A 15,374-nucleotide genomic window follows, 5' to 3' on the forward strand; every position below is an offset into this window, starting at 1 on the left:
CCTAGTTAGCTAAACAGCATAGACTAGAAACAGCCTCCGTCCGGTCTGTCATGTGCTTGCTGCGTCAGCCGCCATTAGTGTCGGGAACCTGCACTGTTTGCCCTGTTGTCAGAGCTGAACGTCTGTGAGGCTGCCCAGGCTGCCTCCCTTGTTCAGACCAGCTATTGCTTCCTTGTCCTGCGCGTGTCTCCTCCGTGCTCGGCAGGGGAGTGTGGCTGTGTTTCCCTTGAACACCCCGCTTCAGATAGGAAGACCGTGCTGGTTTGTTAGATTGGTGATGGTTCTTGACTCTCGAGATGGTTCCATAGAAGTGGTGGCGTCTCAGTGCTGCATCCTTCAGGCGTTCTCTGTAGGGGGCGCTGGAGGAGATTACAGGGAGTGGCGGGATGTGCACGCTCACGCTTTGGAGAAGTTACAGAGAGCAGGCTCTGTTAGTGTGGTTTCCCTGTGCGTGTAATAGGGACTTTGTATCTTTGAGTGTCTTGTCATTTGCAGGCACGAGTTGCTCGAGGAAGCCCGGAGACAAGGTTTGCCTTTCGCACAATGGGATGGGCCCACGGTGGTCGTCTGGCTGGAGGTACAGCTGCTTCTCATCCTGGGTTGAGGGTGTTGCACGTGCGAGCGTGCGATTCGTGCCTTACTCTGAGCTTGACCTGACCCGGCCTTGATGCCTCCTGTCCCTAGCTCTGGGTGGGGATGCCAGCCTGGTACGTGGCCGCATGTCGAGCGAACGTGAAGAGTGGAGCCATCATGTCGGCCCTGTCGGACACAGAGATCCAGCGGGAGATCGGCATCAGCAACCCCCTGCACCGGCTGAAGCTGCGGTTGGCCATCCAGGAGATCATGTCCCTGACCAGCCCTTCGGCCCCGCCCACGTCCCGGACGGTACGTGTCCATTGTCCTCCAGTTCCTTGGAAACACGCCTAGTGTCCCATTTAACACGTTAGGATTCAGAAACAGTAAGGCTTTAATCTGCCTGGGTGGTTGGAAGATACTTTGTTAAGTACTCTTACCACAGACTGGCTACAGTAGCACTGCAATACAGAAGTAGGGAAAATGCAGAAAAGTAGCGATCACATTTAAATATAAAGTTATGAAAAGTGAAGGGAAAAAAGCTTAGCCTCCCCAGTTGCATTATAACCAATGTTTTTCTCTACTGACTTACTCGGCCTGCCAGTGCTTTCCACTGGGGGCTGGAGCCATGGGCGCCAGGTCTTAGCAGCCGTAGCCAGCAGGTGTGCACCAGCACCATCCGCTCAGACAGTTTCCATCCATGCGGGAGACCCGGACGTCCTTTAGAAGGGTCCTGGCTGAGAAATTTAAAAATGCATCTAATGTACACATGCATGGTAACCAGGAGGTCAGTGCAGGCTCTGTCATTGACTCCGGCCTCTCTGCTCTGAGTCTTCTCTGCAGAGAAGACCTCTGCTCGAGCCCCTCGGAGCCTCATAGACACACTTGTCTGAGTGGCCGGCCAGGGCCCGATTTGGACTCGCAGCTGCTCTGCACGTGAGGGTCAGGAGCGTGTGTGTGGGTTTTGTTTGTTTCGTAGGGAAGGGTGGTGGTGGTGCACAGCACCTTGTCTCACCTACTGTGCAGACGCTCTTGTCCTGGTAGGGTTGTCGCAGCTCCCCTCAGAGCAGCCTTTCTAGAAAGGAAGGGGCTGGTGGTTTCCCAGTGTTTTCATAAACCCGTGACAGAGGCAGCTTCTGAGTGAACAGTGAAGGGCACACCTCACCTAGGGAAGCCTGCACACCTGGGGAGACCAGGCTGCAGCTGCTCCCCGAGGAGTGTGGGGGCCCAGGGCCTGCTCTCAGGCCAGTGGTGACAGGAACACACTCAGCCCTGCTGCCTGCCTCTTTGGTCCCCCTGGGCGAGGTGGTTTTCTCTCCGTACATATCACAGGTGGTAAGCATGGCAGGTGCACCTGGAAGTCGTGGCCTGCTCTTGTGCGGTTGATAGCACAGTGTCAATAAAGTGTGGTTACTCTTTAAGGGGGCATGGGCTGGTGCTAACATGTCTGTCATTTTCTGTGTGGGTGTCTGAAGTGAAGGCAAAACGAACGATCTTTGCCCCCACCTGCCTTTTAAGTGCCTGTGGCTCACATGTCTGCCACCTTTCCTTTGTCACTGCTTCCCTTTTCCCGGATGTGCTTGGTCACTGGGTCACCCTAGACCACAGGAAATGTCTGGTTAACGCACGAAGAGATGGAGACGCTCACAGCCACGCCACAAACGGTCAGTCCCGCCCGAGCCCGTCTCCCTCGGGCATCCAGTTCAGAGCGGGGATCGGACGTGTCACTCCACATCATAGTTCCCATGAGCATTTCTTCTGGGTCTCAGTTAAATGTGTGCGGTGGAATTTATGTTTTAGCTTCTTACAGATTTTTCCCACGAACCTCAAGCTGGTAGACGGGCTCTATTTAGAATAGATTGAATTCTTTTCCTCTTGGGGGGAGACCTTGGTTTAGTGCCCACTGTGAGGGTCCGGCCCGAGTTCCCTCCTAGGGGGTGTGCTGGCCTGGACGCTGGCTCCCTGCATGTGAGGTGGGGTGAGGGTCCTGCATGAGTTCTGCATGGTGCCTGTGGTTTCTGAACTTCTCACTCAGAGTCGCTGCACTGCCTGCCACGTGGCCCGCCTGTCCCGAGCTCACCGGTACTAATAGTGTGTGTGTTCTCTTGCATCCCTAACCACGTAACCCCAGGAGGATGAGGAGGGAAGCTGGGCTCAGGTTGGAGACTCTCTATAATCTATTCTTCACTGTATTACATCAACAAAAAGAGTTGGAGTATGAAAACTTGTAATTTACTTTTCTTGACATTTTTAACATTGTAATTTATTCAGAATATTGTTAATGATTTGAATGCATCAGTCACAGCAAAGTGTAGGGTTCAGGAGTGCAAAGAGTACGTCTCATGGACAATTTTGAACATTTCTCAGCATTCCTCATAGGGAGCCGGAGTGGTTCACGCTCATGGACATAGGTCGCTTTGCATTCTGTGTATCCAGCAGCTCCTGAGGTTATGCATTTCAGTCCTTAGTGGGGTAGCTTGAGCTGTAAGATCTGATCTGCTGATGGGAAGAAAAGCGTATTCTAATAAATTTCCAACACAAGTAGGTACAGAGACTCACCTCTGAGTCTGCTGGTGTTTTACTGAGCACTGTCCTGATACTTGGTGAGCCAAAAGCTTTCCTCCTAGTGGAAACCTCGGAAATTCAGCCTTTTCTTGCTTAACATACTTCTGAATTTTCAGATCACCAGTTCTTCAGCTCCAAAAAGCTTTGTCATGACTGTTTGACAGCCTTATTAAACAGTGGCTTCCCTGCCTGTGAGTCCGCAGCATTGCCATGGGACATGCTATATATTTCAGCAGCACAGCAGAGGCTGCCCAGTGTGGACAGGTGGTCTTTCCTGAGGTGCTTGTTGAAGGACTTGTGTACAGGTCTCGAGATTAATTGAAGATCTGAAAACCATTTTAAATTCAAACTTTCCTGGTTACAAGTTGATGGTTGAAACACCTGTTTCCCTCTATTTGTTCTCTTAAAGAAAAGACCGTTACATCACCTTTTAAAAAAAATATTTTTATTAATTTCAGAGAGAGGAAGGGAGAGGGAGGGGGAGAGAAACATCCATGATGAGAGAGTCATTGATCAACTGCCTCCTGCATGTCCCCTACTGGGGATCGAGCCTGGAACCTGGGCATGTGCCCTGACCGGGAATTGAACTGTGATCTCCTGGATCCTAGGTCGATGCTCAACTGCTGAGCCTTGCTGGCCATGCCAGTTATATCACCTTTCTTAACAAAAGAGGAGAGGAGCTCTAACATGATTCTCTGAGCTCTCCTCCCGCGTTTCTCTGCTGCTTCTCCAGGTAAATGTCCCCATTAACATGTAACCCAGTCAGGTATCTCTTTACAGGGTCAGCGATGACCATCAGTGAATTAAAAGGGGACATCTCATAATTACTTACATGCCAGTGTCTTTTACACTGCGAAGCAGACCCTGCATCCGAGGCTCCAAGGTTAAACAGGCTGAACCTTTGCTCTTTGCCATGGGAAGATAAGTGAGGAGGAGCCATGAGATGATGCCAGAATTAGCCAGCATTCGGTCTTGGGCGTGAGTGAGGGCCTCTCGGCTTCTAGGTGAGAGGAAGGTGAGGCGGTCGCCAGGTGCTGCCAGGCACGGGAGTCATTCAGTGCCCTCCACAGCGGCCTGCACTGAAGCCAGGGAAGTCTGAGATGCCCTTGGGAACGGGGGGAAGAACACATCAGGGTGCAGTCAGAGCCATGATGCTTCATTCAGCCCGGTAGCATCAGTGTGTGTCTGTGAGACTGCTGCTTCCCAGAACGCAGCCGTGGACAGGACAGCCACAGCCCCTCCTAGCACCCTGCGTTTTACGTAGTTCACAAATCTGAACTGAATGTGTGGCCATACCAACTGGGAAAAACAGACCCTATGCTGTGGCTGTCTCTTGTCGCCCACATGTTCTGACCATGAGAGCCTGTCGCAGGCATTTCTCAGAAGCCTGTGATGGCCGTCCAGGAGACATGGGTCTCCCTGGATGAGCTGGGCCTACAGGGAGCTCATGTTGCTGGCTACGTGGAATTGTGACGAGTACAGAGTGAGTAGACAGGAATAAGGAGGGTTCTGCTTCCAGGGAGCTTTCTGTTTAGAGATTTCTTTGCATTCTATATCAATTTAAGAATGCAAGTCAGCGACAAGAAACAGTACCAGATGTTTATGCTGCCAAGTACCTGTGAGCTGAGAGCAAGGCTCGAAGGACTGAAAACGCACGGTATTGTGATGATGTCCCAAAGAAGTTTGATGTTTTTCTCAGTCATGCTTGTTTAGAGCAAATAGTGAAATTTTTTTTTTTTTCTGTTAGAATTTGGTCTTCTTGGAGTTTGTCATTCCTCCCAACTTGGTTGGTATAAATGATCGATTAGACTAGAGCCCATACTTTCAAGACAGGACATGGTGGTAGGTAGAGCTGCTGTTTCCTGGGACCCTGTAATGTGCAGAATGTCTGCATGTGACCAGGGTGTGTCCTCGACGTGGATGCTCATACGCAGTGTGCGCCTTTCCTCTTTGGACGAGGCTCGCACGTTTCAATTAGAGCTCTCCAAAGTGTGTGTGGTGTTTGATGACATTGTAAATGACACTTTTAAAATCTCAGTGTCTGGTTTGTTTCTAGTATTTAGAAACCGAGTTCATTTTTGCATATTGAGCTTGTATCCTGCAACTCACTTTAGCTGTGATGGCTGTTTTGTAGATTCATTTTCTGTGGTGGTAATCGGGGCATCTACAAGTAAAGACTTTTTCTTCACCGGTCACATGTTTTGATTTCTTTTCCTTGCCTGTGACTGGCTGGGAGCTCAGCACAGCGCTGCATGAGACATGCTTACTCTGTCCTGACCTGGGGGGAGCAGTTAGCCTTTCCCCACTGAAGAGGATGTCAGTGCTGCGTGTTTGTTAGATGCCGTTGTCAGAGTGAGGCACGTCCCTCCATTCTGAGGATGCTGAGACTCCTTGATGAAGGGTAGGCTTTGTCAGATGCCTTTCTGTGTCTTTTGGGATGATGCTGTGGTTTTTCTTTTCAGTCCATTGATTGGGTGAATTTCACTGATTTTTTTCCCCCCCCCAGATGTTGACCCAGCCTTAAGCTCCTGAGAGAACCCCTACTTGTCATGTTGACTTCTCTTAATATGTTATTGATTTGACGTGCTGTGTTTCATAGGAGTTTTGCATCTGTGTCTTTGAGGGATATTGGTCTGTAGTTTTTTTGTAATACATTTAGTTTTGCTGTCAGGACAGTGCTGGCCCTGTAGAATGAGTTGGCATTTCTTCACTTTTCTGGAATAGTTTCTATAGAATTGCTATTTTTTCATAAATGGTTGCTTGATAGATTCACCCATGAAGCCATTTAGGGCAGAGATTGTGTGTGAGAGAAGGTTTGTACCTACAAATTCGAGTTCTCATAGACACAAGTCTTAAGTTTCTTACTCAGTGGCTTTTGTAGTTTGTCTTTCAAGAAACTTGCCATTCCATCTAAGTTGCGTAAAGTTACCCAGTTTCCCCTTACATTCCTTTTCGTGTCTGTAGGATCTGTACCTGGTCCCCTTTCACTCTTGATACTGGTGACATGTCTTCTCTTTCTCCTGGGTCGCCCTGGGGAAGGGCTAGACAATTTTACTGATAGTTGTGAAGAACCAGATTTGGATTCATTGTAGTTTCTGGTTTCTGTTTCATTGGCTTCTGCTCTCTTATTTTCTCCCCTTCTTCTTTCTTCTGTATTTTCATTTGTTCTTTTTCAAGGTTTTCAAGGTAGAATCTTAGATTATTGATTTCTGATCTTTGTTTGATTATATTGTAAGTATCTAATGCTATAAATTTCCCTCAAGGTGCTGCTTTAGCTGTGTCCCACAGTTTTTGAATCTGTTGTCTTCACTCATTCAGTTCAGCGTATTTTCTCATTTCTCTTATGACTTTGACACATGGAGTATTAGAAGTATGCTGATTTCCAAACACCCAGGAGTTTTCCAGATACCTTTTCATTATTGCATTCTAATTTAATTCTCTTGAGGTCAGAGAACATAATTTGTATAACTTCATTTTCTGTCTACATGTTGAGTTGTCTGCCTTGGAGAACGTTCCATGTGCACTTGTACTGTGGAGTGTTCTGTGAAATGCCCATTAGGTCAGGGGCGGTAGCATTGTGGAGGCTTCACATCCTTCCTGAGGAGGTGTGTGAGTAGGCTGGCTCCCTGTTCAGTTACGAACTACGAGAGGAGGCTGGGATCTTCTGACTGGGCCTGTGTGTGTCTGTCTCTCCCTTGAGTCCTATCAGTTCTTTTATCTCTTCTTTCAAAACTAGTTTCATTCACTTTAACTGGTTTTGAAATTAACAGATGTTTTATTAAGGAAATTTAGAAAACAAGGTGTTAAAATTAAAACCGCTGGAGGTATATTTAATGAGTGCAGTTGGATGGATCCTTCAAACTTGTTCATGAGTCGTGGCCATTCTTTGGTGTTATGTTGTTATACATAAGACGTATCCCAGAAAGATAGTACGTAGTCAGTTACAGCTCTGTGGTGGTTTGGTAAATGGATTCAATTTATAAACACAAAGCGAGCCATAGATATTTATTAGTATAATTTCTTTTGTATAAGTTTTTTTAACAAGTTCAAAGGTAGTTAAAGAAGGACAGGTAATTTGATGTTAAGAAGAACGCTGTCCTCAGTTTACCCTTCCGGGTCTGTCATAGACCAGACACCCGGTTGGGAGATTGTTTAAACTGCTCTCGTGACCTCTTCCCTGGATTTTCCTGAACTGATTACACTCCATTATCGAAAGCAGACTCTCGCATACGGGGACATGAACCACGAGTGGATTGGCAACGAGTGGCTGCCGAGCCTGGGCCTCCCGCAGTACCGCAGCTACTTCATGGAGTGCCTGGTGGATGCGCGCATGCTGGACCACCTCACCAAGAAGGACCTGCGGGGGCAGCTGAAGATGGTGGACAGCTTCCACAGGTGCGCCTGCCCAGGCTGTGCTGCTTGCTGAGACTTTTGACTGCTGCCATTTCTTTCTCTCTCTCTCTTTTTTTTAATTTTTATCATTTTTTTTAACAAATAGAAACAGTTTCCAGTGTGGAATTATGTGCCTGCGAAGGTTAAATTATGACCGAAAAGAACTGGAAAGGAAAAGAGAAGAAAGCCAGAATGACGTAAAAGGCTAGTACATTACGTCTGATTGATTCATCACCTTCCTGCTTCCCAGTGCGCTTGCAGCCTCGGCGATTTCCTACTTAAAGCCATCAGGAGAGGCTCTGAGAGAAGGGGAGAGCCTGGCGTCTTACAGAGGAGGGTGGGAGGCAGGGGGAGGGCTTTCAAGGTCCCCACTGTAGCTAGAGAACCCGCTGGTCTCTTGTGCACCATCAGTCTGTAGTTGGTGCCTGAGGGGAGCGCTCTCCCTCCGACTCAGCACTTTCCTGTTGTGAGGACACGGGTCACTTCTCAGTACTGTCAGCACAGCCGGGAAGGGTGACAGAGCCCGCTCTCTGCTTGCCTGATTGAAGTGGGAATGCTGCTCTGGCCACAGACCCAGGACTTGAGAGCCACAGACAGAGCAGGGTGGTCCTGCTCCCAGGGCGGAGGGAGCAGTGCGGTGGGAGGAAAGGGTTTGGATTACTCTGGGGTCTGTGTGAGCCATGTGGGCACCTGGTGCACTCAGGTTCCTGTCTGTCCTTTTGGTTCCCGATCCCTGGGTCCTCACTGTTTTCTACTCTCCAGACGTTAAATGTACATAGCAGTCTCACTCCCTTGGGCTCACTTGAAGGTGGAGTTCTGATGGGAGGTTTTTGGAGCCTGGGGAAGGGTCAGGACATCACCGTCTAAATGCAGCTGGTGGCTGTCTGTGCCCTCGGCAGTGTTTCCTGGGTCCGGGAGCTGAGGTCTGAGGCCAGGCACCAAAGGACCAGAACCTGCGTAGGACCCCTTGTCCCAGGCTCTGGGGGACGTGTGATGGAGACAGCTTCCTGAGGTCATGTGTGTTACTGCTTTTGTTCCCTGCAGATGTGCTTGTTTGGAGTAATGACCGTGTGATTCGCTGGATCCTGTCCATTGGCCTTAAAGAATATGCCAACAACCTCCTGGAGAGTGGGGTGCACGGGGCACTCATGGCCTTGGACGAGACCTTCGATTTCAACGTGCTGGCCCTCCTGTTACAGATTCCCACGCAGAATACCCAGGTAACGTCCGCCCTCTGGCTCACTGCATCGGTGTCCCCGGCTCCTGACCGAGACATCAGCGAGTCACTCGAATGGAGACAGAACTTAGCTAGTCCCCCGGCCGCTCGTGATATCTTCTGTACCTAAGTAATGGAGCAGTTCGAGCAGCAAGGCTCCTTCCTTGTTGTCCTCTTTACGTTTTCTGTCACAAGCTTGAGAGTCTTGCAACTAACAAAGTAATGGGAAACTCTCACTCCAGTCCCTGCGTTCGTCAGAGTCACATACGCCCAGTTCTCACATGGAGAGAAGTAATCCTCGTGCCTGAGGGAGGCAGATTCATTTTGTTTCTGTGCATAGCTGCCCGACCTAGTCCTTTCTGACTCGTGGGTTCATTTGAGGACCAGGATGTTCTTTGCTCCTCTGTATGTCCTTTGCCGATACTCTGCCCTTCACCGGTGGGCCTGCTCCCCCGCCTGCGCCAGCCCACACAGAAGCTGCCCATGGACCCCTCGTTGAAACCCTGACTGGGAACATGATCGTGGCTCAAGGCACTCACAGTTTTCTCAAAGGTTTTAAAAGTCTTGGTTGAAAAAACAGTTGTGCTCTGCTGACACCTTCAGATGAGATTGAAGTCAGGTGTTGTTTTGTGATTTCAGGCTCGTTCTGTCTTGGAAAGAGAGTTCAACAACCTTTTGGTCATGGGGACTGACCGACGATTCAATGAAGTAAGTTTTCAGCCTGATGACCTTTAAGTTGGCATTGAATGTAAGTTATTTTATTAGACTTGTATGGGCCACTTAGGCTTCTAAATGTGGCAGTACTTTTACTTTACAAGTTAAGGTTTGTTCTTAAAACTTTATGAACAGCCCTGGACAGTTTGGCCCTGTGGTTAGGGTGTCGGCCTGCAGATTGAAGGGTCCTGGGTTCAATTCTGGCCAAGGGCACGTACCTCATGCAGGAGGAAACCAGTTGATGTCTCTCTCACATCAGTGTCTCGTCCCCCCCCCCCCCCGAGAAGCAATGGAAAAGATACCCTTGAGAGAGGATTAAAAGAAACAAAAAACGTTATGAACAAATAAGTTATTAAAAAACTAATATTTTCAGTTGTTATTCAACCTTTGATAACCCTCAAAAATGGTTTTTGTAAGACATTGGTTGTGGCCTAGGAATGGAGTCTGTCTATAAGTTGTGTTTTGGGGATGGCTGGTTGTCTACCCCCAACCCAGAGCCCTGTGCATTAGGAGGTTACTTCAGAAGTACATTTGAAAAACACAAAATGTTCAGATCTTCTTGTACAAAACATGACTCATTTATTTCCACACTGTTATGTATTCTCTCCTTTGGATCCTAAGGAAACCTGAGTTTGAAGCACTTGCTGGCTCTATCACAGCATAAGGCAGAATTACAGCCTGACAGCTGTTTCTAAGACAAATAAAAACCTATTCTCTTATATAGTGAGAACGCGACTTCTGCAAGACACATGGTGATGAAAGGAGGACATCACCCAGGTGGCCAGGACCCTGCTAATGTTTCCCCAGTTGGGTTCCTTGTGTGAGCGCCACCATGCCTCCTCTCACTCGGAGGTCCCCAGCGTGGTCCACGAATCACAGTCATCGAGAATGGGTTTAGACACGTGAGCGAAAGTGCAGCAGCGAGTCCAGCCGTCATTTTAAAGGGCTGGTAACTGCTGTATTTTTCTGTCCTCTGTTTTGCAGTCATTCTGTTTCTGTCCTTTGACCTACCAGGATGATAAGACCTTTAGGCGAGCACCCTCGTGGAGGAAAAAGTTCAGACCCAAGGACGTTCGTGGCTTAGCTGCCGGGTCAGCAGAGACTCTCCCCGCAAACTTCCGGGTCACCTCCTCCCTGTCCTCGCCCTCTGTGCCGCCCAAGAAGATGCAGCTGGATGGTACGTGAGGCCCCCGGCGCCCCGCCCTCGCAGGCAGCATGGCCGCCTGTTGGCTGGGGCGTGGGGCGTGGGGGAGAGTGGCCTGTGCAGTAGGTTAGGAGGCACTTCCGTACTGTGCATGCCCTGGCTCAAGTGTTTTAAAATTAATCCTAACACCTGTTTATAAAAGTTTAACAATAGTAGAGATTTTTAAATTTACGTTCTTGTCTGGTTGAATATGCATATTCTTCCAGCTAGTGAAGCTGAGCACCGTGTCCTCAGAGCGTGTTCAGCGCGTTAGGTGGACATCCACGCTCGTGAAGATGTGGTGCAACAGGTAGTGCCAAACGCCATCGGTAATGGCAGGTAGTGGCTCTCAGCCCACAGCACTCACTCCTGGGACCTCTCCCCACTCTGGGAAAGTGGCTGAGTCCATTTAAACAGCAGTTTGCACCTCTGGGGTGCTGCCTTTCCTTTCTTCCTCTGTCCCCACTGGGGTCCATCGTGTCACTACATGTCACAGGATGGGGCTGAACTCGAGCCTGGGCAGTTGTCCCTGGATGGCAGCTGACCCCGCTGCCGTGGTTTTAAATCGGGCCTGTGACTCCACCTCAGTGTCCCCATCTGTGATGTGGTCGTGGTGACAGGGTCTTCCTCATCAGCCTGTTGTGAGGGCTGGACAAGTACTTTCCACAAAGCTCTTACAAGGTGGCTTCGTGTCACAGTCATTGCAGTCACGTCCTGTACAAACGACTCCATTTTATTTCTGCTAGGGAGGCCCTAGTAGACTTAAAAAAGCACCAATGTAGGTTTTGCTATTTTTCATGTTATTAGCCCTCCCCGTAAGTAGGCTTAGAAATTTTGTTGCACTTGCTTATGTAAAAGTCAGAGAAAATAACATTTATATAAATAAAGCCTTTGCTGGAAATAGCCCCAGTGCCCATCAGTAGATGAGTGGATAAAAAGCTGTGGGACATTCACACCGTGGATACTACGCAGCTGTAAAGAAGAAGAATCTTGTACCCTTTGGGACAGCATGGAGGGACCTGGAGAATATTATGCTGAGTGAAATAAGCCAGGCAGCTAAAGGCAAATATCACATGATCTCGCTTATACGTGGAGTCTAAGGAACTTAATAAACTGATGAACAGAATAGATTCAATGACATGGAAGCATAGATGAGACTGATGAATGTCAGAGGGACGGAAGAGGGTGGGTGGGTGGAGGGGTAGAGAGTAACCAAAGAATTTATGTGCATATATGCACAACCCAAGGACATGGACAGTGGTGGGGAGAGGGACTTGGGAGGGGGAAGGAACGGGGTGGAACGGGTCATTGGGGAGAAAAAGGGACATCTGTAATATTTTAAACAATAATAAAATTTAAAAAACAAAAAGGCAAAAAAAAAGTTCATTTAGATCTTAAAAAAAATTTACATGTGATTTGGTCAAGAGATAATTTTCATGACATCTGAGTCAGGTCAGCTTTTTTACAACTTAATAAAAGGATTGTGGGAAAAAATTAATTAGTAAATAAAGCCTTTGCTAAACCGGACACTTTTAGTGAGGATGACTTGCAGGGTAGTAGCGAGAGGAAAGCAGGGGAGAGAGAGAAACATTGATGGTTAGAAACAGCCATCGGTTGCCTCCCATAAGTGCCCGACCAGGGATCGAAACTGCCACCTTTCCATGTGCTGGACGACACTCCAACCAAATGAGCTGCCCGGCCAGGGCTATAGGGCAACATTTTTATCAGAAACTGCATCTCTGGCAGAGCTCATGCTCATCAGGGTAAAGCCGGTAACTTTTTTCAAACGTCGAATTTTTTTTTTAATGAGCGCGCAGATAATTTCCGTTATTGCCTCCGTCTTATTAAAAGTCTGAGTGCTGTCTTATTTCCTCACAACTTTGTCTCCATTTCCCTCATCACAGCTCCCATGTCCCTGTTAAAGGTTGGCAGCAGTATTGAGGTTAGAGTTTAGATGAATTAAAACTATTTCTAGGAAGAGGTATAGGGAGTGTCTTATGTGGAAGGTAACTTTCTACCCTGTATGATAACAGACTTAAGTCTGGTAAAATGGACTGCTTTAATCATTGTATATAATCACTCTTTATATAAGGGAGTGTAAGGTAAAGTGCAGCCGTCTCTGGGCTCTTAGAACTTGTCAGTAGTACCAGCGGTCCTAGCATCCTTCCCAGAACCATGGCGGGATATTGGTAACGTGCATTCCTGGTGTAAAACAAAAAATACGCAGTTGGGAACCGCACGTATCTGATACACATTTTGAAAAGTTCTTAATCAGATTTGCAAGGAGGAACTGGGGCTTATCTGCTGGGCCATGCAGTGTGTTTCTTAGCCAAAATAGTCCATGGTGTGCAATGTTTCCCATAGAAACAGGCTGGGGTTCAGGTTCTTAGACAAGTCATTTTCCTCTAGCCACCCCCTGAAGCCACATCCCTGGGGCCCCTTATACTGCCTGTGAGGCCCCCCAGGGGAGAATGGACTGTCCATCACAGGCAGGTATGAGCGCGTGCTGGGAAGTGTCCCTCCTCCCGTTAGGCCAGGTGTGCATTTGACTTGGCCTTGCCCTTCAGTGGGCTGGTAGCAGCTAATCACTGCTGGGGTTTCACCTCCTTCATTCTTATAGGTACAGTGTTTAGGGCTGAAAGGAAAGTCCAGTTGTTCTGTTCATCTAGACTGTTTAAGAAGAAACAAAGTTACCATGTTAAGTAGTGGTCCTATGTTAAGTACTTGTGTATACGCAGGATGTACGTGGTGAGATTGGGTTTATAGTATTAGGTGCATTGTTTCTGTTTAGGAATTAACTTGCAGAGACTCCAGGGCTGCTTGGGAGACAAAGACACACTTAGGGCCACTGCACTTAGTGACACTCAGGTTCTCTTTCTCCTGCTCATGGAGCCCCACTCTGGAAGGCTCCCTTGGACTGAGTGGGTGCTGTGGCAGGTGTGAGGTGTGAGCCTGTGCCTCGTGTGACCACACTAACCATAACCGCACGCTGTGTTTGCATGCTTCCTCGGGCGAGCAGGCAGCGTGTCAGGAGCACAGAGGCTGGACTCCGCCACAGTCAGGACTTACTCCTGCTGAAGCCTCCGTGGTGAGTAGAGAGGAGCGTCGTCTGCAGCTTGTGCCCCGGCTGTGGGCCGGGAGAGCCGTTTCAGTTAACTGAGGAACCTACACCTGGAGATGCAGGAGCCTCGGCACACAGGGGTGGTTTTGGGGCTGTGTTTGCAGTTGGCCACGGAGGTGGGGTATCCCGGTCTTTAAGGGCGGTGTGTACTCCCACTCTGTCTACACCTGGGACCGTTGGCTTATGTTATGTGTCTGCTAATGTCCTTGTTGGGGTGGGAAGGCAGGAGGCAGACACAGTAGGAACATGAACTCGGGTCTTCGCTGGCTGCTGCCCGTCGTGTGGAGCACCAGGTGCTGGTCCCTTTGCAGTTTGACCTGTGTGGGTGCCAGTGTAGTCCCCAAGTCTTGGTGCCATCTGGTGGTTATAAATGCACATTCCTGAGTGAGACAAGCCCTGAAGCAGTGTTTCAGGAGGCTGTGCCATGGTGATCTCGCTGATTGCCTTTCTATTTATTTTTTTCAATCCTCATCTGAGGATATTTTTTCCCATTGCTTTTCAGAGAGGGGAAGAGAGAGAGAGAGAAACACCAATGTGAGAGAGGCACATCAACTGGTTGCCTCCCGCATGTGCCCCAACCAGGCATGGGGATGGAGCCTGCAACTGAGGTATGTACCCTTGGCTGAAATTGAACCCAGGACCTCTCAGTCCATGGGCTGGTGCTCTAACCACTAAGCCAAACCAGGTCGGGCTGATAGCCTTTCAATTCAGAGACTGGTTCTAAAAACAAAACTGCATGGCCATCACCAAGATTAGTTCCTGAGGGACCCAGCCTTGCCTTGTGGGTGGTAGGTGGGCACAGGCCCAGAGTCAGCCCTTGTCGCCACTCTGAGGGCTGGATGGACGGTGCTGCTCTGCACTGTTCTGCTGTCACATCTCAGCTGGAACATCTGATTGGTTTCGTCATCTTTTTATTTTCTTTAAATATGTTTTGCTTTTAGAGAGAGGAAGGGAGACAGAGAGAGAGAAACATCCATCAGCTGCCTCCTGCACGCCTCCTACTGGGAATTGAGCCCTCAATCCTGTCTGGAACGAAACTGGTGACCTTTTGGTGCCCGGGAGGACACTCAACCAGCTGAGCCACAGGCCAGGGCTCGTCATCTTTTTTTAAAATTGGTGACTTTTAGACATTTACCAAAATGAAGCCAGTTAAGGAATTCTCTCACGGATACGTGCAGTCCTTGGTGTTCTATCCAAATTCTCGGAGCAGCTCCAGCGCAGGAGCAGGGGAGGGGGGACCTGGGGGAGGGCGCGGAGGGCAGTGCTCCTTTGCCTGTGGCTGCGGCTGGTCTCAGGCGCTCTCCTCTGTGTCGTTGCAGTGTACCCACACTACTTCTACAGGTGATGCTGCAGCGCCCGAGTCCTGCAGAGGCGGAGTTCCAGAGCCCAGGGGAATCCCCACTGTCGGGACCTGTGACACGGACCGAGATATTTTATTACAGAGTTTTTAATCAGTGAGAAATTCATGGATACCATGAAGAGAATATTTTAGAATTTAATGTTTCTTATATTTATGTAAACTTCTGCCTCCATTTATACAGTTACTTACCTTTCCGTGTGTGTCCAGGCCAATCAAGTCTGTTCTTGTGTCTGGTCTTAGTCTCAGATGA

General features: G+C 48.8%; 1 protein-coding gene across 1 annotated transcript in view; it reads left to right on the forward strand.

The window, feature by feature from the left end:
* PPFIA1 (PPFI scaffold protein A1) overlaps nt 1-15,190 on the forward strand; it is a 60,676-nt gene extending 45,486 nt beyond the window's left edge. The window contains exons 20-27 of the mRNA XM_087822067.1: nt 496-577; nt 685-885; nt 7,358-7,533; nt 7,637-7,734; nt 8,575-8,750; nt 9,386-9,454; nt 10,475-10,637; nt 15,084-15,190. Of these exons, the coding sequence (XP_087678193.1) occupies nt 496-577; nt 685-885; nt 7,358-7,533; nt 7,637-7,734; nt 8,575-8,750; nt 9,386-9,454; nt 10,475-10,637; nt 15,084-15,109 (991 nt within the window). The 3' untranslated portion in view covers nt 15,110-15,190. The remainder of the gene's footprint in view (nt 1-495; nt 578-684; nt 886-7,357; nt 7,534-7,636; nt 7,735-8,574; nt 8,751-9,385; nt 9,455-10,474; nt 10,638-15,083) is intronic.
* The last annotated feature ends 184 nt before the right edge of the window (nt 15,191-15,374 follow it).

This window comes from Miniopterus natalensis, chromosome 11 (assembly GCF_054644295.1).
Source record: "Miniopterus natalensis isolate mMinNat1 chromosome 11, mMinNat1.hap1, whole genome shotgun sequence".
Lineage (NCBI taxonomy): Eukaryota > Metazoa > Chordata > Mammalia > Chiroptera > Miniopteridae > Miniopterus > Miniopterus natalensis.